A 26,515-nucleotide genomic window follows, 5' to 3' on the forward strand; every position below is an offset into this window, starting at 1 on the left:
TGGCTCCCCTGGGCAAATCGCCGTAACTGTACGTCAGCCCTTTATGACACTGTAGGAGGCACGCGCCGCAGTGTGTGCCCGGAGCTGATGCGAGCGTGATCTCTCGTGACAGAGCGAGAACTGGGATCTGTGTGTGTAAACACACAAATCCCGGTTCTTTCAGGGGAGAGGAGACAGAGCGTGTGTTCATACAAAGAATGAACACTGATCTCTCTCTTCCCCTAGTCAGTCCCATCCCTCCCACATTTAGAACACACCTAGGGAACACAGTTAACCTCTTATTCGCCCCATAGTGTTAACCCCTTCCCTACCAGTGACATTTACACAGTAATCAGTGCATTTTTATAGCACTGATCGCTGTATAATTGTCAGTGGTCTCAAAAATGTGTCAAAAGTGTCCAATTTGTCCGCCGCATTATCGCAGTCCCGATAAAAATCGCAGATCACCACCATTACTATTAAAAAATAAATAAATAAAAAATGCCATAGATCTATCCCCTATTTTGTAGACGCTATAATTTTTGCGCAAACCAATCAATATACTTTATTGCAATTTTTTTTTACCAAAAATATGTAGAAGAATACATATCGGCCTAAACTAAAAATGTTTTTTTTTAATTGGGATATTTATTATAGCAAAAATCAAAAGATATTGTGTTTTTTTCAAAATTGTCGCTCTTCTTTAGTTCATAGAGCAAAAAATTAAAACCGCAGAGGTGATCAAATACCACCAAAAGAAAGCTCTATTTGTGGGAAAAAAAGGTCGTCAATTTTGTTTGGGTACAGCGTTGCATGACCACGCAATTGTCAGTTAAAGCGCCGCAGTGCCGTATCGCAAAAAATGACCTGGTCATTGAGCAGCCAAATCTGGGGCTGAAGAGGTTAAGTCATAATCACAACAGAAACTACCCAAATTACCCTGATCAAAAGTTTACATACCCCAGTTCTTAATACCGTGAATTGCCCCCTTTAACATCAATGACAGCTTGAAGTCTTTTGTGGTATTTGTGGATGAAGCTCTTTATCTTCTCAGATGGTAACGCTGCCCATTCCTCTTGGCAAAAAAGCCTCCAGTTCCTGTAAATTCTTGGGCTGTCTTGCATGAACTTAAGGTCTGAGATCTCCCCAGAGTGGCTCAATGATATTGAGGTCAGGAGACTGAGATGGCTATTCCAGAATCTTCACTTTATTCTGCTGTAGCCAATTACAGGTCGACTTGGCCTTGTGTTTTGGATCATTGTCATGTTGGAATGTCCATGTACGTCCCATGCACAGCTTCCTGGCTGATGAATGCAAATGTTACTCCAGTTTTTTTTATAGCATACTGCATTCATCTTGACATCAATTTTGACCAAATTTCCTGTGCCTTTGTAGCTCACACATCCCCAAAACATCAGCAATCCACCTCCATTTTTCACAGTAGGAATGGTGTACCTTTCATGATAGGCCTAATTGACTCCTCTCCAAATGTAGTGTTTATGATTGTGGCCAAAAAGCTCAATTTTGGTCTCATCACTCCAAATGACTTTGTGCCAGAAAGTTTGATGCTTGCCTCTGTGCTGTTTGGCATATTGTAAGTGGGATACTTTGTGGCGTTTGCATAGTAATGGCTTTCTTCTGGCGACTCGACCATGCAGCCCATCTTTCTTCAAGTGCCTCCTTATTGTGCATCTTGAAACAGCCACACCACATGTTTTCAGAGAGTCCTATATTAAGTTATTTGTGGGTTTTTCTTTGTATCCCGAACAATTTTCCTAGCAGTTGTGGCTGAAATTTTAGTTGGTCTACCTGACCATGGTATGGTTTCAACAGAACCCCTTATTTTCCACTTCTTGATTAGAGTTTGAACAATGCTGATTGGCATTCTCAATTCCTTGGATATCTTTTTATATCCCTTTCCTGTTTTATACAGTTCAACTACCTTTTCCCGCAGATCCTTTGACATGTCTTTTGCTTTCCTCATGACTCAGAATCCAGAAACGTCAGTGCAGCACTGGATGAAAGATGCAAGGGTCTGTCAGGAGGCGTCCAGAAACTCACTGAACTTTTATACACACACTAATTACAAACAAACAGATCACAGGTGAGGATGGTTACCTTTAATAGCCATTTAAACCCCTTTGTGTCAACTTGTTATCAGGCCAAAATCACCAGGGTATGTAAACTTTTGATCCAGGATCATTTGAGTAGTTTCTGTTGTGATTATGATTTAAAAAGAGTAAACACAGGTGATTGATAATAAATGGCATCAGCCAAACACTAACCACGAGTGAAAGAAATGTTTTTGTGTTATCATTCATATTCTCTCAAAAATGGGCAAGAAATCATAAATTCTGCCAGGGTATGTTAATCTTATGAGCACAACTATATATATATATATATATATATATACACACACACAGTATCTCACAAAAGTGAGTACACCCCTCACATTTTTGTAAATATTTTATTATATGTTTTCATGTGACACTGACATGTAACACTGAAGAAATGACGCTTTGCTATAATGTAATGTAGTGAGTGTACAGCTTGTATAACAGTGTAAATTTGCTGTCTCCTCAAAATAACTCAACACACAGCCATAAATGTCTAAACCGCTGGCAACAAAAGTGAATACACCCTTAAGTGAAAATGTCCAAATTGGGCCCAATTAGCCATTTTCCCTCCCCAGTTTCATGTGACTCATTAGTGTTACAAGGTCTCAGGTGTGAATTGGGAGCAGGTGTGTTAAATTTGGTGTTATTGCTCTCACTCTCTCATACTGGTCACTAGAAGTTCAACGTGGCACTTCATGGCAAAGAACTCTCTGAGGATCTGGAAAAAAAAGACTTTGTAAAGATAATGAAACTTTACAAAGATGGAAAAGGATCTAAAAAGATATCCAAAGCCTTGAATATGCCAGTCAGTGCTGTTCAATCACTTAATAAGAAGTGGAAAATTTGGGAATCTCTTGATACCAAGCCAAGGTCAGGTAGATCAAGAAAGATTGCCAGAGGAACTGTTCGGAATACAAAGAAAAGCCAACAGGTAACCTCAGGAGAAATACAGGCTGCTCTGGAAAAGAATGGCGTGGTTGTTTTTAAGGAGCACAATATGATGATACTTAAACAAAAAAGAGCTGCCTGGTCAAGTTGCCAGAAAGAAGCCTTTACTGTAAAAGTTCAACAAAAAAGCCTGGTTACAATATGCCCAACAACACCTTGACATGCCTCATTGGCTTTTTTGTGGCTTTGGTGCAGTAAAGGCTTCCTTCTGGCAGCTCAACCATGCAGCTCTTTTTTGTTCAAGATTTCTTGAATTGTGCTCCGTAAAAACAACCACACCGAGCCTGTATTTCTCCTGCAGTTACCTGTAGGTTTTTCTTTGTATCCTGAGCAATTCTTCCACCAGTTGTGGCTGCAATCTTTCTTGGTCTACCTGACCTTGGCTTGGTATAAAAAAAACCCCTAATTTTCCAGTTATTAATAAGTGATTAAACAGTACTGACTGGCATATTCAAGGCTTTGGATATCTTTTTATAACCTTTTCCATCTTTGTAAAGTTTCATTACCTTGTTACGCAGGTCTTTTGACTGTTCTTTTCTACCTCCTCATGGCTCAGTGTCTAGCCTGCTTAGTGCATCCATGTGATTGCTAACAAACTCATCGACTATTTATACACATACACTAATTGTCATTTAAAAAGCCACAAATGTGGGAAATTAACCTTTAGTTGCCATTTTAATCTGTGTGTGCCACCTTCTGTGCCTGTACCAAGGCCAAACATTCAAGGGTATGTAAACTTTCTATCAGGGCCATTTGGGTGATTTCTGTTATCATTATGATTTAAAAAGGATCCAAAAAACGATGTGATAATAAATGGCTTCATGTGATTGCTATCCTTAAATAAAAGACAGTTTTTTTTGGCATTACCAGTCATATTTTCAATATTAATGCCAAAATGTCACAATTTCTGCCAGTGTATGCAAACCTTTGAGCACAAATGTGTTTGTGTGTGTGTGTGTATATATATATATATATATATATATATATATATATATATATATATATATATATATATATATTAAGGTAAATACTTCATTTGAAAAAGTGGAACCTTTCCTTAATTTTTCAGGTTGTGTTGACTTCAGCCACGAGAAGATGTTGGTGAAAAAAGAAATAATCCACATTTTACTACTAATTCTAATCTTAGATTTTGCCGAATCACAGGTCAATCCCGGTAAGCTTTCATTCTTTAATTAATTAATTAATATTACAACAAAATTCATGTTGTGGCCCACTTTGGCACAGTCTTTGTATGAATGGCTGTACTAACACATGATTATTGTTTCAACAGGAACATAGTATATCTATCTGACCATACTTATTGCAAACCGATTTGGATTATTTATGTACAGTATTTTAACAACTATATAGTGTCAGGGTTTTTCTGATTGTATATAAACTGAAAGGATTGTAACAGATTGTACAAACAAATTATAATGCATGTGGGGGTGCTCATGAGACACAGTTATTTAATGCTGAAACAGGTGCTATCCTGAATATTACCAGCTATGAAATAAACAACATGCCTATTTCTTAATTTTAGCTGTATGCCGCTATCCATTGGGCATGACTGGAAGACAGATTCCGGATGAAGATATTACTGCATCTAGTCAGTGGTCAGAATCTACTGCAGCTAAATATGGCAGGTATGTCTATTAAATGGGCAGAGACTTTTATAAGAAAAAGATAGGCGCTAAAAGGATAAGTTCACCCTTTCGTAACATATTACATGTTACTCCCATATTCAGGGTGTAATATGTCACATGTTACAAATGCTGCAAACCCAGGACCCCCCCCCCCCCAATCCCCCATTGTGGCAGTGAGCGGGGGGATCTTTTCCAAACACTCGCTGTCACAATTTTTTTAAAATGCAGCCATGCGGAGCTCCCCCCACTTGGCCACGTCATTCATTCACAGAGTTCTGTAAATGAACTACAAGTACCGACAGCCTTTGCAGCTGTCAGCTTATAGTTCTCAGTAAACTACCAGGGCAGCAATAAGCGCTCTAGGTAGTTTACTAATTCTTCCTGTCAGTGTGTAACTGCCTGCTCGTACAAGGTTTCAGCAGCCAGCTTACACTGACAGTCTGCAAGAGGCCTGCAATGCACCCTCAATCTGCTAAACATGGGTGCAATGATTTGCAGGCTCCTAGTAAAAAAAATAATAAATGTACATTTTTTTTACCTGCAAAAAGATGTGCATTTATTTTTATTTTTTTTTTACAAAGGTGAACCTATCCTTTAAGTAAAATGTATCTGCCAGATATTACATTGCAAAATATTATTTTTGTGTTTTTTATGTTACATACTATAATAATCAGCTAAAAACAGCAATATTGTGCAATAACTCGGCAAACAATCAGACTGCAGCTTTCAACATTCAGCTGACTTAGACTGTAAAAGCTGATACCTGCTTGCTGTATATTTCTTTATATAATTATTTCTGCTGTAATCTATCATATTGTAGTGTATATAGATGCAAAATATTTTATTGCATGACATTTTCCATTCATTTACTGCTGCGATAATATAGGGACCTCTGAGTTACATTCTTCTGTTGTTGGATCTTGGTGTCCTATGATCTTGCCACATGGCTGTGCAATAAGAATGCAGATGACCAGTTTACTCACTGTAATGCCGCGTACACATGATTGCACATTCCGACAACAAAATCCATGGGTTTTTTTTTCGACGGATGTTGGCTCAAACTTGTCTTGCATACAGACGGTCACACAAATGTTGTCGGAAATTCCGAACGTCAAGAACGTGGTGACGTACAACACGTACGACGAGCCGAGAAAAATGAAGTTCAATAGCCAGTGCGGCTCTTCTGCTTGATTCCGAGCATGCGTGGAATTTTGTGCGTCGGAATTGTGTACACACGATCAGAATTTCCGACAACAGATTTTGTTGTCGGAAAATTTGAGATCCAGATTTCAAATTTTGTTTGTCGGAAATTCCGACGGAAAATGTCCAATGGAGCCTACACATGGTCGGAATTTCCGACAACAAGCTCACATCCAACATTTGTTGTTGGAAATTCCGACCATGTGTACACGGCATTAGAGTCCCAAAGCCTTGGACTACAGAATCAGTCTCTATACCTCTAGTCTCAGGTGGCTTACCCCTGGATCAAGATTCTAGCACCGAAACCTGAATTAATTAAAGGCCTTAAGTATTGAGTATCTGACTGTAAAACTCTTTCTATTTCTATCTCTGTAACCAATCAAGTTGTTCCTTTCTTTAAAAAAATGCTTTGGGTTTAGGGTTCGTGTTAGGAGTTGGGTCAGGTGAAGGTTTAAATTTTAGAGGTTAGGTTTAAGAGCAGTGTTAAGTTTAGGGGTTATGTTCAGGATGAGGATTACAACTAAACACCAGGATAGGCAAACATTATGTACATACAAAAGACGTGTATTCTTTACTTGAATCTTGACATTCTTTGTGTATTTCTTCCCGATCTGTACAGTAATCCAGCATGAAACATTGCCTCTATGCAAGTTCTTTCTGTACTAAGACTGGTCACTGTTGCTCTCTCTCTCTCTCACTCTCACCTTTTGTAGTGTATATCACGTACCTGGTGCTGGAGGCTAATGGAGCGAGGGCTTCCCTTGCGTCTAAGTTCCAGACTTCTCTGAAAGCGAGAACAGGAGTCAGGCTCAAAGTAGCACAGAAATTCAAAAAAAAGGGGGGGGGGAGGTCACAAACCTCAGAACTTTTAAGGTGTTAGATAAGGAGACTAAAAGGCTCACTTGTACAATATATAAAATTAATTTTAATACAAAGATAAAAAACATGAGAACAGTATTTCATCCATATCAAAAATCAATTGTTCTATACAAAGGCATAATTAACAGACACTACCACTCAGCAGCTCAGCAGAACTTCCTCAGGAGATTCCGGAGTGACGTTTTAAATGCTATAGATAACAATAAAAATATTTTTTTAGAATGAATGCTCACGTGAAAAAACATATTGATAGAAAAAAATGATAGGCATATATTGGGTATGGAGAGATTACAGCGTAAATGTAATATCTATTATAATGCATCAATCAATACTAATAGATATAAGGGGGAGACACAGACCTTACCCGAATTGCTCAAAGTCAAAATGTAACTTGATAATCAAAATGGAAAAAAATACAGATTTCATATGTATGAAGGACGTCCCATTAGTAAAATACCCAGCCAGTGTTTGCAGAAGGAGACAGAAAAAAATGTTTTCCTGAAAAGAGCAGGAAAAGAATATATAATATACTGCTATTACAGTGCGGGGACCAATTCAACAATAATGGAGGAATAAATGATTAAATAGTAATAATAATTTACCTTAGCACGTTACACAAATTGAATCAATTTTATAGTTGATCAATCTTGCTGATTAAAGTTATTATCAAGCAATGATGATAAACCCAAATTGTTGAATATCCGCAGAAGTGCAATCAGTGCAAATGCCATGAGATAAACTCACAGCATGGGAAATAGATTCAAAGGCTGTCACTTCCCTGGCAGACTTAAAAAAAAATATGTGTACTAATAAAGCACCATATGAGAGAACCCAGTAGTTTATAAGTTAAGGCAATGGCTGTTCAATGTGAACAGGATAGTCACATAAGTAAAAGTAGACTTACCGGCATGGGGAAGACAAAACAATAGAGCAGAGACGGGAGAGATGTTTCCTCTTCCTCTCTCAATAGGTCTCTGACAGAGTGTAGCGGCGAGATGCCGCAATTCATAGTCTCCCTCCGAGCCGGTGGCGTCTGACGTCACCGCCAGGTCGCGGATGTGGTATATGAATGCCCGGGCGCATGCGCTGGAGCTCGTAATGGAACACATGTCATGACGCAGCGTCACGTCAAAGCACGGTCGCCATTTGTAAAAATCTAATGCCCACAGTAGAAGGAAAAAATGGGAAATAGCCAATACTGGTGGATTAAAATGGGCACATAACGGGACTCACAACCTTAGGGCTCAAATCGGTCGGATTACTGATTAAGAGACCGATCGATGAGTGCCCGGGGTGTCCGTACAAAGAAAGGGATCCGGACATAAAACCAAATGGGAATATAGGAAATTAATAAACATTAATTCTAATCGCAAATGAATCAAAATTAATTTATTAAATTGTAAAATTAGAATGATTATAGATAATTCAGTCAATTAATTAATTCAGAATTAGAATTAATGTTTATTTATTTCCTATATTCCCATTTGGTTTTATGCCCGGATCCCTTTGTTTGTAATCAAGCCAGAGTTCGGAGCCAGAAGTGTAACAGAGCAGGCAGGGTCAAAGGGGAAGCCAAAGTCAGACACAGGAGACAGTAGAGAATATCCGTGGACACGCCAAGGTCAGGTCAGGAGACAGGCAGGAGAATAGTCAAGGACAAGCCGGGTTGGTAGCAGAGAACTTTCAATAACAAGGATCATAGGAACATCGTACAAGCTGAAGATCAATCAGCAACTTCAACCACCAACAGACTAGAGATGTTGGGTCCTAGAACCCATCTCCTGCCGTTGGTGTCTTGACAGATGCTGGGTCTTCTCCTACCATTGGTTCCCTGACAGGGCCCCCCCCCGACGGGCAGCCTCTGGATGCCTATTTGTGCAATTTTTCCCAGGTATTTGGCCCAAAACTCTTGGAGAAGTCTGGGGGCATGTATATTGGCTTCGGGTTCCAAGGAGCTTTCTTCAGGTGGACACCCTCTCCATTTAATCAGATATAGGATCTGCTTACCTTGCTTCCTGCAATCCAGAACTGACTCCACTTACATAGTTACATAGTAGGTGCGGTTAAAAAAAGACACAAGTCCATCAAGTCCAACCTATGTGTATGATTATGTCAGTATTACTTTGCATTTCCCTGTATTTTGTGGTCGTTCGGGTGCTTATCTAATAGTTTTTTTAAACTATCGATGCCCCCCGCTGAGACCACCACCTGTGGAAGGGAATTCCACAGCCTTGCCGCTCTTATGCCCTATACAAAATCCATCGGATTCTTTCCGACGGATTTTGGGCCAAACTTGTCTTGCATACACATGGTCGCACAAAGTTGTCGGAAAATCTGATCGTTCTGAACGCGGTGACGTAAAACACGTACGTTGGGACTATAAACGGGGCAGTAGCTAATAGCTTTTGTCTCTTAATTTATTCTGAGCATGCGTGGCACTTTGTGCATCGGATTTGTGTACACACAATCGGAATTTAAACGATCGGAATTTGTTGTCGGAAAATTTTATATCCTGCTCTCAAACTTTGTGTGTCGGAAATTTCGACAGAAAAAGTCTGATGGAGCCCACACACAATCGGAATTTCCGACAACACAATCTGATCGCACTTTTTCCATCGGAAAATCCCACGGTGTGTACAGGGCATTACAGTAAAGAAACTCTGTTTCCTCTCCAACAGTTACTGGTGGTGGAGGTAGTTCCACTCTTCCTGGGAATGGGTCAGGAATAGCTGGCTTGAGAAGAGAAATGTGAAAGACCGAATGGATCCTGTAAGAGTCAGGCAGGGACAGCTCAAATGCCACTGGGTTTATCTCACGCTTGGGCACGGCAGTTTCAGGTTCACAGTTGAAAGCCACACCTTGTCCCCGATTTTAAAGTGGGATTCTGTCCCTGAAAAAAAAAATTTAAAAGTCAGCAGCTACAAACACTGTAGCTGCTGACTTTAAATAAGTACTTACCTGTCCTGGGTGCCCGCGATGTCGGCCGCCCTAGGCCGACCCGTCCCTCGGCTCTCGGGTCCCGGCACCGCCATCCTAAGTAAGGGAAACAGGCAGTGAAGCCTTGCGGCTTCACTGCCAGTTTCTTACTGCACACGTGCGAGCGGCGTGGCGCTCTGTGAATGGTCCTGTGGTGTTCTGGGAACACACACAGTTCGCAGAAGGCAACGGGGCTGCTCACCGAGGAGCAGAACACGCCATGGAATAGGAAGAGGAAGATTAGGAAGACCGCCTAGCAACAAGGGTTTAGGTACGTTTAAAAATTTTTTTTTTTTTCAAATGTTTTTTTAAATTTTTTTTAGGATTTTTCATGCAATTTTTTTTTTAGGGTGGCCCTCCACTTTACGGGAAGGATTACCCCTTTCTTTCCTGTCAAAGAATCTTTTGTAATCTGTTGGAGCCCTTTGTATGCAGTTTTGAAGGGTTTGGTAGTTGTTTTGTATTAAAATAAGCCTGTCTTGCACGGCGGTACTGTAACTGGCCCAGAATGGAGATAGAGCAATGGTTGGTTGCTGAATGTAAAGAGTTGTTGTAGGCAAATTCTGCGAGTGGGAGCAGGAATGCCCAGTCATCTTGAGAAGAAGCAGAGAAACAACGCAAATATTGTCCAGGGTCTGATTTGTGCATTCGGTTTGTTCGTTACTTGAGGATGGTAGGTGAATGAGAGGCAAAGTTCCACTTACAGTACAATTCAGAGATCTCTCCAAAACCTGGAGGTAAACTGTACCCTTCGATCCGAAACAATGTTACTGGGTAAGCCATGGAGTCTAATGATTTTTTTGATAAAGATGTGGGTAGTTTCTGTAGCAGAAGGAGTACCCACCATGGTCAGGAAATGAGCCATCTTGGACAGCTGATCTACCACTACCAAAATGGTGTTAAATCTGTCAGAGGGAGGTAGGTCAATGATGAAATCCATGGAGATCATCTCCCAGGGATGTTTAGGGATGAGCAGGGCCCTCACTAACCCCCAGGCTTTTGCTATGATGCCCTTGCTGCGTACACGCACTGTGCAGGAATTGATAGGCCCTACAGTCCCGTCTAAGGTTAAGCCACCAGAAGGCCCGTTGGATGGGCTCCCAAGTTTTACAAGCTCCAAAGTGTCCAGCTAGCTGGTGGTCGTCATTTGTCTTGGGAACCTGAGGCCTTGCCTCCAGAGGTATGAAGACCTTATCTTGGTGCCACAGCAATCCATTCTGCTTTCTTAGTGAGGTTTGTTTGGATTCAGGACATGATGCAGAAGCCTGCCTGATGAATGGTTTCAGACTGGGCTGAATTAGCAAAAAATTTTGAGCAGAAAAAATGGTGCTTGGGGGAACAGGTTCAGAAGATTCAGGAAACATCCGGGATAGGGCATCCGCCTTCCCATTCTTGAATCCTGGTCGGAAACTAAACCTGGAGAAAAACAAGGCCAATCTAGCCTGCTGAGGTCTTATGCCCCGTTCACACGGTCGGATTTTCCGATGGAAAATGTCCGAACGGAGCGTGTTGTCGGAAATTCCGACCGTGTGTGGGCTCCATCGGACATTTTCCATCGGATTTTCCAACACACAAAGTTTGAGAGCAGACTATAAAATTTTCCGACAACAAAATCTGATCGCGTCAATTCCGACCGTGTGTGGCCTGTTCCGACGCACAAAGTGCCACGCATGCTCAGAAGAAATTCCGACACGGAACAGCTTGGTCTGGTAAACTTAGCGTTCGCAATGGATACAGCACTTTCGTCACGTTGCAATGTCAAAAATGGTTTAATACAGCGCACTCTCTTCTTCTTTATAATGTGAGAAGAATGAAGTAGTTTTGCTGCTCATATTCACACAGACTTCTTACAAACTTATTTCTTTATTATTTATCAGGATTCCCTCAATATATTTTGATTAGTCACATCTGACAACATTATTTTGGTGCTGTTTTTTTTGGTTTTAAGGCAGATTAGTTATTTTTGGTTTGTATTTTTTTCAAGGCTGATTTTTGTTTTTTTGGATTTTTATTTTTACTCCCGAAAATTTTTGTGTGTTTTTTTTGTGTCAAGTTACCACAACACCATTGATATGTTGTTCTATTTAATCTCTAGGAGATTGTTTGGTGTTGTTGTCTCTTGTTAATTTCACATTGTATTTTAGAAATGTACCTGAATCGTCACCAACAAACTTTCCTCTTTGGATAAAAACACACATAGGAGAGTATAATTTCCCAAAAAAAAAAACATTTATTAAGGGCTCACAACTAAACAAAGAGGGAGAAACTGCAGAAATGGGTGAAGCCTTGGACCCCCAGTTGCCTCTCATTCACCTACACATCAACTATTTTCAAGCAAAATTGGTGGCCTGAGGAATCCTTATCTAAGGGAGTGCAGTCTGGTCCATCAGTCCCAGAGATCCGGAAAGCAGCAGATGACATCTGTGTCCCCAGGCTGTGGTCATAAGAGAGACTGCAGCTTTTGTCAGACCAGACTGAACCCAGGGCCATCACTCTCTTGTCTTCCTTCCACGCTTCCTTCCATGCGTTGGCTCTGGTGGTGGAGTTGTGGCAGCAGGAGGAGGAGGAGGATGGTCCAACTCAATCACGTCGGTCTTGGGTGTTAGTTCCCCACTCACCCCTTTACTTAGGACTTTATAAAGCAGGTCCTCACATAGCTTGCGTTGACCCTCCTGCATGCCCTGCAGTTTTGTGGCAGCCATGCAGGCAAAGGCCTCTTCAGGAGTGGGTAAAGCTCTGAGGGACGCAGAAGCCTCCTGAATGAGCCTGAGCGCTGAATCCTGCATGGGAGTCGTCTTCCTCGCTCTTTTGTATGGAAGGTGGAGGGGAGGAACCTGCGATTCAGTCAGGCTGCGACTGGTCCCAGACTTCTCCTGGCTGACACTTAGCCCCGCCTCCTCCTGGCTGCCACTAATCCCCGCCTCCTCCTGACTGCCACATTCCACAACCTCCTCCTGGCTGAGGTCTTCCTGTGTATGAAAAAGGGACATAGTTTTAGTTTTTTATTCATCAATCACACACAATTTTCACCTCCTGACTGTTGCAAATTGAATGTTAACAAATATAACAGACTATCCTTCTGAGCCCAGCATTTTTCATTCTTGTCCCAATTTTGGGTGCCCACTACTGTCTATTGATATGTAAAACACTTTTTTCAATCAGCAATTAGTGATCAATAATAACATCTAATAAACATCATTTATTTATTGACCAGAAATCAGTAGAACAATACTATACCTGGCTCCAGCTGGGCTCCTCCACTTCTTCCTGGCTGGAAGGCCCAGGTTGGACATCAGAAGCCTCAGCTGGGGTGGAAGGAAGAGTGGAAGGAAGAGTGGAGAGGGATTCCCTGACTTCAGTGTGGTCTGACAGAAATCGCAGTCTCTCATAGTACCACAGCCTGGGGACATAAACGTCATCTGCTGCAGCTCGGGACCTCTGGGAATCCGTGACCTTCTTGCGCTCCCTAAGATAAGTGCTCCTCAGGCCACCAATTTTGGTTTTTAAATAGGGGATGGTTGCTGTGGGGACCACCGGCTTCACCAACTCCAGCAGTTTCTCCAGAGCTGCCTGCCTCTTTTGTTTATTGTTATAATGGGGATGTCTCACCTGCCACAGACAGGGCAGCTCCCTGTATTTGTCTATGAACAGGGGGAGGAAGTTGTGGTCATTGAAGCCATTCATTTTCTCTGCAAGACACAACACATGACAAACCCTAATGTCAGGCCAAACTCCCCTAATCTTGTTACAATATAGGCTTCCATTTCGAAGCAGTATAGGCCCAAGTTTAGATCTTACCTTCGTTATCACGATCGGCGCCTCCGATGCTCCTTCCTCCGCTCACAGATCGTACGTAATACACACGTGTGTTACGCTTTATACACACTGCGCATGCGTGTAACTCCGCCCGCCCCTGACGTTCTTTCTAGTCTATTCCCCGCCCCTTTTCATTCGGCGCAGTGGGGGAAGAGCACATGGCGGATACACAGCAGGTGCGTGCTAATTATAGCAACGAGGAGGCGGGGGAGGAAAGCCCGGAGCCAGAAACGTCCCGATCCAGAAGGAGACGATTTAAGGCCTCAAATATGTCCTTTGGGGAGATGTTGGAGATGGTGGACATCCTGAAGAAGGCCTACTATGATGAGAAGTATGGACCTTACCCCAACCCCAATGTCAGAAAGGCCAAGATCATGGCAAAAGTGGTCAGGAGTCTGCACCGGAATTTCGGGGTACGACGATCGAAAGATCAGCTCAGGAAGCGATGGTCGGACCTCAAATTATGAGAACACGAGCAGTACAGAAAGATCCGGAGAGTGCTGCAAAAAAGTAAGTAGTTGTCCTGTGTTCCTATTCTTTATGTTTCTTACGTTCGTGCTGCTCCATGTGCTTTTCTTACAAGTGTACATTTTTAAATGGCAACTTTCATGTTCATGGGCACATTATTCGTTCGTATCAAACATTTTTCTTTCGGCCTATAAAACACCATTGTTTAGTCCATATGCATTTGGCCACAATTTTTACGCCCTACTTGTCTGAAACTAATTTGGTTGTGTAGATGGCTTTGTTACTAGAATGAAATGCAAACTAGATTCTGTGTAAGGAGAGGACACTCAGCAGCTATTTTCACATCTGGACACTGGAGCACTAGTGTGGGACACAAGAACACCCTTTTTATTAGGGGGCCACACAGGTGTAGCTTGACAAAGGACACTGAAAATGCTACATTTTGGAACTCTGCCAAAATAGACAATTGTACCCCACTTCCAAGCAATGTTTCCTATTTATAGTTCTGCCATCAAATAGTTGTGTGCTAAGTATACAATTTTTGTTTTACATAGGGGAGAAAAGACTCGGAGGACACCCCTCATCCGAGGAGACCACAGTCCCCCCACCTCTGGAAGAAGGGGAAATCCCCCCAACACAAGAAGAGCAGTAGGAGGAAGACGTGGTGGAACTAGTCCCCACAACAGGTGAGTGTCTGCGACCACAGGCTCAGGTAAGAGATGTATGCCGGCATATTTTTGATAGCTTTTTTTTGTGTTTCTCTCTTTTTAGGTGATCGTGATGTTGTGGATCCAGATCCTTTCACATCAGAAAGTGCCCAGATCCTAAGCGGGGAGATCATGGGGTGTAATTTACAATTGGAAAACCTCAAGAAAAACATCAATGATGTTATTAAAAAAAAAAAAACATCATTGATGTTTTGGGGCGAGTTTAAAACCCCTCCAAATCACTTTTTTCTTTTGTGTGCTACAATGTTAAAAATGTTTGAGTGATTTTTAGAAAAGCCTAATTTGGAGGATGCACACAGTGTGCCAACATGTGCTATCTGCCATCACGGGAGATCAATGGACGCATTTTGGGGGTGCAACCCCTTCCTCAATAATAAAGTAGCTGAGAGGAAGGGGTTTCTCCCCCAAAACATGTCCCTTGATCCCCCGTGATGGCAGCTAGCACATGTTGACAAATTTTGCTTTTCCTGGGGTGACTTCACCCCATCTGAACGCAATATCAAACACAGTTCCTAAATACTCATGTCTGAGGGGTTGTTTGGGGTAAAGCACTACTATGGAGCTGACAAAATACATTGTTAAGTGACTACATGAGGTGAATATGGGGCAGGAGAGCATGCTGGGGAGGTTATTGAAGGCCAATCTGTATGAAGGACTAAACAAATAATTACATAAAAATCCAGCATGCATGAGGACAAAGGGGACATTCACAGCATATTACAATCATGGTAATTAGGGAATGAGGAAAGAAATACAATATATTATCAAACATTAAATACAATAAAATGTGATATTAAAGGATAAAAATCTTACCTTCATATACTCCTTCTGCAGGACCTGGATGATGGCAGAACAGGTCTCTGGGATAATGATCCCCAGAGCCTGGGGGAGATGCCTGTCGAGAACTTGAGGTCCTGCAGGCTTCTCCCCGTCGCCTAGTACCACAGGGTAGCGACGAGCCTCTGCTCCGGAGTGATGGCTTGCCTCATGCAGATATCCTGCCTGCTGATATAGAGGGTCAGCGAAGCCAACAAACGGTGAAATACGGGGTCCATCATCCTGAGAAAGTTCCTGAAATCATCAGGATTATTCTCACGGATCTCACGGAGCAAAGGCATATGAGAGAACTGGTCACGCTGAAGCAACCAATTCTTGGTCCATGAACTCCTCCCCACCCTGTTCATGGACTGGACTTGTGTCAAGGTCAGGACCCCAACACCAAGCCCCCACACAGCACGAACTCTGTAGCTACAGACAGGAAGTTCCTGAAGTACGAAGTACAAAGGTGACGTTGCAGAAATTGCTAGCAGAGGAGCTTTTTTATACAGTATCACGCTATGTGCCTTCAAGTTTTCTCCTTATATGCTGTGGATACTTGATTGGATTTGTTCTGACCATACATACCCTCTACAAGCACCTTGGCTACCTTCATTCCATCTCCAGGGATCTACAGCTATACAAGCCTAATTGACACAGTGGGTGTATACCCATCCGTGTCCATTCGCTCTGGTAAGCCCCCACTTTTACCTACGGTGGTGGATCTGATATTAACACTTAAATATCATGCTACTTACACTTCTGGGTGTTTAACATTTTTGCATCATACCGGATAATTCATGGATTCATTCATGCATAATTATTTGTGCTAAATTTTACTTCATAGCTTTTTTGTACAGTATCACGCTATGTACTTTCATGTTTTCTCTTTATATGCTGGTGATACTTGATTGGATTTGTCCTTACCATACACACCCTCTACAAGCACCTTGGCTACCCTCATTCCATCTCCAGGGATCTACAGCTATACAAGCTTAACTGACACAGTGGGTATATACCCATCTGTGTCCACTTGTTCTGGTAAGCCCCCCACTTTTATTTACGGTGGTGGATCTGCTATCAACACTTGAAATATCATGCTATTTACACTTCGGGGTGTTTAACATCTTTGCATTTTACCGGATAATTCATGGACTCACTCATGCATAATTATTTGTGTTAAATCCTTGGACAATTAACATATACACACCTTGTCTGGATATATGGACTCACTTATGTATATCAGTTTTGCGCTAGAGGTGTACATCCTAACGGATGCTTCGGAGATTTAATCTCTAATCTTTTGTCACTTTTTTCAGATAATATGTTTTTATATACACTTAATTATCTTATTTATGTGTATTTTGAGATATATTTACATTGTATATCACATATCAATGTTTGATATTATTTTGTTAGCGCTGCATTTTTCTTTTTCTTTTCACTATTTTCCACAGGTTTAGATCACTTGTTAATGCTAGCTGCTCTTTTTTCTTTTTGACAGCGCAATATTTACATATATATTTTTTACCTATTCTTGATAGTGATCTTGTTAAACTCCCTGTAGATAACACATGGTCTGAGGGAGTGAGCCTTTTTCTCAATGAAGAAGATACCTGCTCTGGCCGGCGAGGAAGAGGGATGGATTAATTCCTTGGCTAAGTTTCCATCAATGTACTGTCGGAGGGCTTCAAGCTTAGTCTTGGACAGTGGAAAGATGCGCCCAAAAGGTATCTCTGCTCCGGGAAATAATTTGATCTGACAATCATAGGATCGGTGCAGGGGCAGAGTAAGAGTATCAGTTGAATATGTCAAGGAGATTGTGATAAACTGGTGGGACAGCAAGACTGGTATCTGTTGAGGGCTGGATGGACAAACACACAGGAGAGTCATCATGCATGGGGATGCCACAGTTTTTTTGACAGTAGCTAGACAAGAAAGTGATTTCATCTTTGAACCAGTCAGTTTGTGGGTTGTGGGGCCGCAACCAGAGTATTCCTAGGATGGATGGGAATATGGGTGACCTGATGACAGTTCTTGGTGACCTATATCTGTGGTTGCTAAGATAGGAATGGTCTCCTAGGTAACAGGTCCCGAGCTGGGAGTGGTGCCATCCACTACATTTATATCAAGTCTTTGCTCCTTCGACTTGAGAGGAATATGCAAGTCTTTCGCAAGATTAATGTCTATGAAGCAACTGCAGGCCCCAGAGTCAACGATTGCCCACAGGTTGACTCCTTTTCCAGCCACCTGCAATGAGATGGCAATAATGTGAGTGGACTGAGTCTCAAACAACTGGAGATATGAAGGGGTTAGTTGACCGTTCTTACTTGGTCGGATAGGACAATTGCGCAGGAAATGGCCAGTGGATCCGCAATATAGACAGAAATTGTTGAGTAGACCAATCTGCATAGGTTCCACATCAGATGAACTAGAAGGTTGAGTAGCCAGAGTAGAAGTGGTTGGACCTGGGACCCTTGGCAACACCCATGAGGGCCGAAAGCTCTGGGTACATTTGAAACATCGCTCCCATAGGCTCCTATCCAACTGGATGGAGACTTGGATGAGATTCTCAAGGGAGGTAGGAGCCTCGATCCGGGCTAATTCGTCTTTAAGGGTCTCAGTTAAGCCTAAACGGAACTAGTATTTTAAAGCAGCGGCATTCCATCCGGTATCAGCTGACCACTTATGGAACTTCACAATGTAGTCTTCCACAGGTCGTCGCCCCTGTACAAGGGTATGGAGAGCAGACTCAGCAGTAGCAATCCTCTGTGGGTCATTGAAAAGGACAGCCATGGCCTCAAAGAATGTGGAAACAGAGTTCAGTGCTGTATTCTTTTGCTCCAATAGGTTATGGGCCTAGGACTGCAATTCATCAGACAGTAAAGAAATAATGAACTCTACTCTGACCGTCTCAGGTGTGAAAGTCCTTGGTTGCAGAGCAAAATAAAGTTCACATGCATTCTTGAAGGCCCTGAACTTTCACAGATCCCCTACAAAGCGCTCATGGGTGGGAACTCTGGGTTCTGGTGGAGGAAGTAAGATGGCGGCTGGAGAAACGGCCGGAGGATTTGAAGGAGCAGCTGAAGGGTTGGGGCTGATAGTCGGGTTAGGTTCTGTGGAAGTCACCATAGTAGTAAGGGTGTGTATGCATCCTTCAAGCTGGAAGTATCCCTCTTGTAAATCCTTGACGGTTTGAGGAAGTGCGGTCGTCTGCTGACAGAGAGCCTCCATCACCGCAGAACCTCTCTCGGCCTCAGACATATTGGCTGATTGATACTATCATGTACCTGGTGCTGGAGGCCAATGGAGAGAGGGCTTTCCTTGTGTGTGAAGTTCCAGACTCCCCTGAAAGTGAGAACAGGAGGAGTCAGGCTCAAAGAGGCACAGGTCGCCAGTGATGTTGTTTGCAGAGGAACTCAGAAGGGTTTCTGATGTAGTAGTGGTTGTAGTAGTGGTTGTGGTTGCAGACAAGTTGGCGCCTGTGAGATGTGGCAGGTCTGTAGTAGCACTGAGATAATGGGAAGTCAGTTCAAGCCAGAGTTCAGAGCCAGAAGGGTAACAGAGCAGGCAGGGCCAGGGGGAAGCCGAAGTCAGACACAGGAGACAGTAGAGAATATCCGTGGACAAAACGAGATCAGGTCAGGAGACAGACAGGTGAATAGTCAAGAACAAGCCGGGTTGGTAGCAGAGAACTCTCAGGAACAAGGATCACAGGAACACGGTACAAGCTGAAGATCAACCGGCAACTTTAACCACTAACAGACTTCTTTATAAAGACCCATGTGACGTGCTGGTAGAGATGCTGGGTCCTAGAGCCCTTCTCCTGCCATTGGTGTCTTGACAGATGCTGGGTCCTAGAGTCCTTCTCTTACCGTTGGTTCCCTGACAGTGTAACTGGTGTTGTATCTGCCCCCTGTAGTTTCCTGCAGACTGCATGTAGTAGGAGGACCTGATGGGTCCCTCCTACAGCTCTGCTTTCCTCATAGGCTTTGTATAGCACAGTCATGATGTCATCACTACTTTTACAAAGTAATATTTAGGTTCGTAATGGGATACACACAAAGTGGATTTAAATCCTTTGTGGCTATTGAGAAATATATTAAAATGAAAGGTTTTTCGCCGAGTTCAACCTTAAGTTCATGTCTTAGTTTTTTTGTTAGAAATAGGGTTTAAGGGTTACATTTACAAATATGGTGAATAAGTGACAAAACTGTAAGTGCCAACACTACCACACCAAAAAACATCAGCCAATTTTCAGCACAAAAAAAATGAATGTTCCATTATTAAATGGTAACTTTATGTTTGCTTTATAAGCTGTCAAAATCCCCCACACCCTCCTCAATAAAAAGGCTAAATAAAATCACAGACCTCAAATTCATACAGTATTTACATCAAGAAGTACTTTCATTGCTTGCTCACAGCCTGGCAGGGTTTACAGCCTAAAGGAGCCAGGTGTTTCTGCCATAGTGTGCTTCTACTTACAGCCAGCTATAGAGAGCGTCAACCTGGCTATGCCCATACTTGGCATCTATGATTATATTTAGTCATTTGATTAGGAAGTTTGGGGTTATTTTGGGCATTTTTAAACCAAGTTATCCTTAAAGTATTTGCTCTATATACATATGAGTGCATATGCAGTTGTGTTTTTTTTTTTTCACCTTATATTAATTCTTTCAGGCTTTTTACTTTAAATTTACATTTCTGCCCTCCAGATTTCATACCAACTGTCCATGTCATGTCTCCAAACTCAATGTACGGTGGTCACTAAAAGTGACTCATGTTTTTTTTTTTTTGCTGTTCCTGCTGGGAAGATTCACCCTCTGTTCATCCTGGTGACAATTATTACTATTACTGAGTCAGAAAGTGAAAAATCCTAAATTTTATACTTATACTTATCATGAGAGCAAGAAGTGAGGGAAAATCTTCCAAAGCAGACAAATGTCTTGGGGACAGCTGTCTAAGATTAGAATTCCCCTCACTTTGGGGAGATGTCCTTTCATTTCCTCTTGTGTCTCCAAGATAAGAAGTGAAAGAAAAATCCCCTCCAGAGGTCGGGGGAAATGAAAAATTGACAGTTACAACGAGGGTCTGGCGGGGTTAAATGCTCATTTTTGCCTAGGGTACCCCTCTTACTTACTTTATAAATGCTTACATGTGACTGGTCCCCTGAAGCCTTTTCGATTTGGTGCTCTGGCCAGCATCCACAGCTCTGACATGATCAAGTGCAATGTAGGGACGTCTAAAATATGGATCATTGAACAACAACATGGTTTTATTTTTCCATTGAATTCCAAGTATTTTCTATTAATGCACAAATTAGTTTGTGCCAAATATTGTTGTATTTCCATTTTACTGTGCAACTGACATCTGGATTTAAATCCAAATTAGTAATGCCTGTGCTGCTTTTGTTTTGGTCTACAATTACATTTTATGTATATACAATATTTCACAAAAGTGAGTACACCCCTCACATTTTTGTAAATATTTTATTATATCTTTTCATGTGACAACACTGAAGAAATTACACTTTGCTACAATGTAAAGTATTGAGTGTACAGCTTGGATAACAGTGTAAATGAGCTGTCCCCTCAAAATAACTCAACACACAGCCATTAATGTCTAAACCACTGGCAACAAAAGTGAGTACACCTCTAAGTGAAAATGTCCAAATTGGGCACAATTAGCTAATTTCCCTCCCCGGTGTCATGTTACCCCTTAGTGTTACAAGGTCTCAGATGTTAATGGGGAGCAGGTATGTTAAATTTGATATTATCACTCTCACTGTCTCATACTGATCACTGGAAGTTCAACATGGCACCTCATGGCAAAGCACTCTCTGAGGATCTGAAAAAAATAATTGTTGCCCTACATAAAGATGGCCTAGGCTATTAGAAGTTTGCCAAGACCCTGAAACTGAGCCACACAGTGGCTAAGACCATACAGTGGTTTAACAGGACAGGTTCCACTCAGAACAGGCCTCACCATGGTCAACCAAAGAAGTTGAGTGCACATGCTCAGCGTCTTATCCAGAGGTTGTCATTGGGAAATAGACTTTTGAGTGCTTCCAGCATTGCTGCAGAGGTTAAAGGGGTGGGGGGTCAGCCTGTCAGTGCTCAGACCATACGCCGCACACTGCATCAAACTGGTCTGTATGGCTGTCGTCCCAGAAGGAAGCCTCTTCTAAAGAAGATGCACAAGAAAGCCCCGCAAACAGTTTGCTAAAGTCAAGCAGACTAAGGACATTGATCACTGGAACAATGTCATGTGGTCTGATGAGACCAAGATAAACTTATTTGGTTCAGATGGTGTCAAGCATGTGTGATGACAACCAGGTGAGGAGTACAAAGAAAATTGTGTCTTGCCTACAGTCAAGAATGGTGATGGGAGTGTCATAGTCTGGGGCTGCATGAGTGCTGCCTGCACTGAGGAGCTACAGTTCATTGAGGGAACCATGAATGCCAACATGTACTGTAACATACTGAAGCAGAGCATAATCCCCTCCCTTCAGAGACTGGGCCGCAGGGCAGTATTCCAACATGATAATGACCCCAGACACACCTCCAAGACGACCACTGCCTTGCTAAAGAAGCTTAGGGTAAAGGTGATGGACTGGCCAAGCTTGTCTCCAGACCTAAACCCCATTAAGCATTTGTGGGGCATTCTCAAACAGAAGATGAAGGAGCGCAAAGTCTCTAACATTCACCAGCTCCGTGATGTCGTCATGGAGGTGTGGAAGAGGACTCCAGTGGCAACCTGTGAAGCTCTGGTGAACTCCATGCCCAAGAGATTTAAGGCAGTGCTGGAAAATAATGGTGGCCACACAAAATATTGACACTTTGGGTCCAATTTGGACATTTTCACTTAGGGGTGTACTCACTTTTGTTGCCAGTGGTTTAGACATTTATGGCTGTGTGTTGAGTTATTTTGAGGAGGCAGAAAATTGACACTGTTATACAAGCTGTACACTCACTACTTGTAGCAAAGTATCATTTCTTCAGTGTTGTCACATGAAAAGATATAATAAAATATTAACAAATATGTGAGGAGTGTACTCACTTTTGTGAGATACTGTATATATAATAGTTCCATTCATACATTTATAACTGTGTTATTGCTTCAAAAAAATTGTGCAAATCATTATAAAAGGAATTAGCGTTCTATCATCTGTTTAATGTAAGGGTAAATGTAAATAAAGTCTGAAACTTATTGTCAAATAGGTTGGATTTAGAAGAAGGAGATGGGGCATGGTGTCCAGAGTTACCGGTAGATCCAGAAGAACTGACAGAATTTCTGCAGATTGATTTGCGGGTCCTTCATTTCATAACCTTGGTAGGCACTCAAGGTCGACATGCAGGAGGACATGGCAATGAATTTGCTCAGATGTTTAAAATAAACTACAGTAGAGATGGCACTCGTTGGATCTCCTGGAAAAATCGCCACGGCAGTCAGGTACAAACACATATAACCAGCTGTATAATTTAAACTTTTCTAAAGGGTGAATTACCACAATCTGTAACAGTGATTTCCTTAAAGAAATGGGCATGGAAGCTGCAGAGATGTGCATGACTGAGACAGAAGGTGCTGGCTGGAGATTAAACCCCATCAGCCCAACATCTACCCTGAACTAAACTATAGTTTGGTAATCTTGACCTATAATGTAAGAAAAATATGGATAATGGATTGTTGTTAAGGTACAGTGGGGCAAAAAAGTATTTAGTCAGCCACCAATTGTGCAAGTTCTCCCACTTAAAAAGATGAGAGAGGCCTGTAATTGTCATCATAGGTATACCTCAACTATGAGAGACAAAATGAGGAAACAAATCCAGACAATCACATTGTCTGATTTTTGAAAGAATTTATTTGCAAATTATGGTGGAAAATAAGTATTTGGTCAATATCAAAAGTTCATCTCAATACTTTGTTATATATCCTTTGTTGGCAATGACAGAGGTCAAACATTTTCTGTAACTCTTCACAAGGTTGTCACACACTGTTGCTGGTATGTTGACCCATTCCTCCATGCAGATCTCCTCTAGAGCAGTGATGTTTTGGGGCTGTCGCTGGGCAAAACGGACTTTCAACTCCCTCCAAAGGTTTTCTATGGGGTTGGGATCTGGAGACTGGCCAGGCCACTCCAGGACCTTGAAATGCTTCTTGCGAAGCCACTCCTTCATTGCCCAGGCGGTGTGTTTGGGATCATTGTCATGCTGAAAGACCCAGCCACATTTCATCTTCAATGCCCTTGCTGATGGGAGGAGGTTTGCACTCAAAATCTCACGATACATGGCCCCATGCATTCTTTCATATACACGGATCAGTTGTCCTTTTCCCTTTGCAGAGAAACAGCCTCAAAGCATGATGTTCCACCCCCATGCTTCACAGTAGATATGGTGTTCTTTGGTTGCAACTCAGCATTCTCTCTCCTCCAAACACAACGAGTTGTGTTTCTACCAACAGTTCTAGTTTGGTTTCATCTGACCATATGACATTCTCCCAATCCTCTTCTGGATCATCCAAATGCTCTCTAGCAAACCTCAGATGGGCCCAGACATGTACTGGCTTAAGCAGGGGGACACGTCTGGCACTGCAGGATCTGAGTCCCTGGCGGCGTAGTGTGGTACTGATGGTAGCCTTTGTTACGTTGGTCCCAGCTTTCTGCAGGTCATTCACTAGGTCCCCCCGTGTAGTTCTGGGATTTTTGCTCACCGTTCATGTGATCATTTTGACCCCACAGTGTGAGATTTTGCGTGGAGCCCCCAGATCGAGGAAGATTATCAATGGTCTTGTATGTCTTCCATTTTCTAATTATTGCTCCCACAGTTGATTTCTTCACACCAAGCTGCTTACCTATTGCAGATTCAGTCTTCCCAGCCTGGTGCAGGTCTATAATTTTGTTTCTGGTGTCCTTCGACAGCTCTTTGGTCTTCACCATAGTGGAGTTTGGAGTGTGACTGTTTGAGGTTGTAGACAGGTGTCTTTTATACTGATAACAAGTTCAAACAGGTGCCATTAATACAGGTAATGAGTGGAGGACAGAGGAGTCTCTTAAAGAAGAAGATACAGGTCTGTGAGAGCCAGAAATCTTGCTTGTTTGTAGGTGACCAAATACTTATTTTCCACCATAATTTGCAAATAAATTCTTTCAAAAATCAGACAATGTGATTGTCTGGATTTGTTTCCACATTTTGTCTTCCATAGTTGAGGTATTACAATTACAGGCCTCTCTCATCTTTTTAAGTGGGAGAACTTGCACAATTGGTGGCTGACTAAATACTTTTTTGCCCCACTGTACTAGGGGATAGGTTACTTCACCAAGTAAAGCTGGCCACACACAATCAAAGTTGACCAACTTATTGGAGTTTTCAGGCAGCCTCTTATCTTACATAGCTTTTAAAACCATGCCAAATGATTTGTGTAGTTTAGAACAGTGGTTATTATATAAATATAAATTCAACAGTACATAAGATACAACATATACAGAATCCAGTAAAAAAGGGAAACATGGATGCTGAAAAATGAAAAGTATATAAACGGATTAATTTTATAGTATTAAACAGTTAATATGGTATAAAGTGTATTCTTTCATAATTTGCTAGATGGTGGAGCTAAAATGAAGTAAGCTTTCCAATCTTTGCACTGATGAAATGGTAATGATATGTATGATATAACAGATGTTATAAAAATACATATAGCAAGGTCTTTTACCACTTTGGGTCTAATGAGGATCTCCAAGGCCAAAGATAGCTGACATCCTTCAATATGTGGTGGGTTGGGAGGCATATTGGGTGCAAAGATGGTGAAAGTCATTGGTCGCCAGACACTTCTTGGATGTAAAAGAGGTTTTATTTCTTTTGACAGTCCTTTTTATATATTTTTTGGGGAAAGAGGGTTAGTGCCAGGACACCCATAGATAGTTGCAAACTCAATTGGCAGACTCAGAGACTTCAGTAGGAGGACAACCGTGCAGGGAAAGGCCCCAGCAAGAAGCCACATCTGCACTTGCAGGAATGCTGTCTCCTATGATGACAGTCCTTTAACAGTTCCTAACTCAAACATAACAGTTCTTTCAGCTCCACTACAACTGCTCCTTTTAGTTCTTCAATACTGAGCTCCTGGTCTCTCTCTAGACCCTCTGACTCACTGACTATGAATTCCTTGAGCTCCTCCAAGGTTTGCGGTGGTATCTCCTCAAGCCTCACCCCCGCTTCTCTGCTGGGTCCCTAGCTTGACACTCCAGATACTTCTCAAGCTTTACCCCTGCTAACCAGCTTGGTCCCTGGCTTGACACACAAGGCTACTCTGCAAGCGTCTCCTCCGCTGGTTGGGTCCCTGACTTGATCACCGCCTGAAGTTTCCCGATTCTCCACCGTGCACTTTCCGTGAGATTATGGTTCCGGTACTTCCTTCAGTTACTCACTATGGTCCCTAGTAAAGGCGATTTGTCCCTTCATGGCGACAGCTTCCCTTCTACCTCTGACCACTGACAGGTTCTCTGGCTGGAAGAACCGTCACTTCTGGTTGGACTGCAAGCCGCAAACCCCAACCCTACGCTGCTCTCCTACTTACTGGATAGGCCCTCACACAGCCTAGTAGCCAGATGCCCCCGGAATAGGCCCAATCTCTGGCCTAGCAGCCCGGGGCAGACGACACACGTCCACCCAGACAGGCGTCCAGGTGGCAAAGAACATAGATCACCTGACCTCACCCGAATATATAGGCTCACCCAGCAGGCCAAGAGATTCAAGAAAACCTCTGCCCATTGGCTGAGATACCGACTTATCCATAATCTGACCTTGGGTTACCATTCTCGTATCTAGTACCACCAAGTGCCCGACCACCTAGTGGTAGAAGAGAAAAGTGCAACAAGGCCAAACTTAGGGAGAAACCAATAGATCCCTATCAATCGACCAAGAAAACTACTCTTGGCAAGCAAATTTGT

At 42.3% G+C, this 26,515-nt stretch overlaps 1 protein-coding gene across 2 annotated transcripts in view; it reads left to right on the forward strand.

The window, feature by feature from the left end:
* Positions 1-26,515, forward strand: part of DDR2 (discoidin domain receptor tyrosine kinase 2) — a 388,089-nt gene that overhangs the window by 170,035 nt on the left and 191,539 nt on the right. For both annotated transcript variants that reach the window (XM_073592847.1, XM_073592848.1), the window contains exons 2-4: positions 4,114-4,218; positions 4,588-4,690; positions 22,794-23,025. In XM_073592847.1, coding sequence (XP_073448948.1) covers positions 4,114-4,218; positions 4,588-4,690; positions 22,794-23,025 — 440 coding nt within the window. The remainder of the gene's footprint in view (positions 1-4,113; positions 4,219-4,587; positions 4,691-22,793; positions 23,026-26,515) is intronic.

The sequence above is a fragment of the Aquarana catesbeiana genome, linkage group LG07 (assembly GCF_042186555.1).
Source record: "Aquarana catesbeiana isolate 2022-GZ linkage group LG07, ASM4218655v1, whole genome shotgun sequence".
In the NCBI taxonomy this organism is placed as follows: domain Eukaryota; kingdom Metazoa; phylum Chordata; class Amphibia; order Anura; family Ranidae; genus Aquarana; species Aquarana catesbeiana.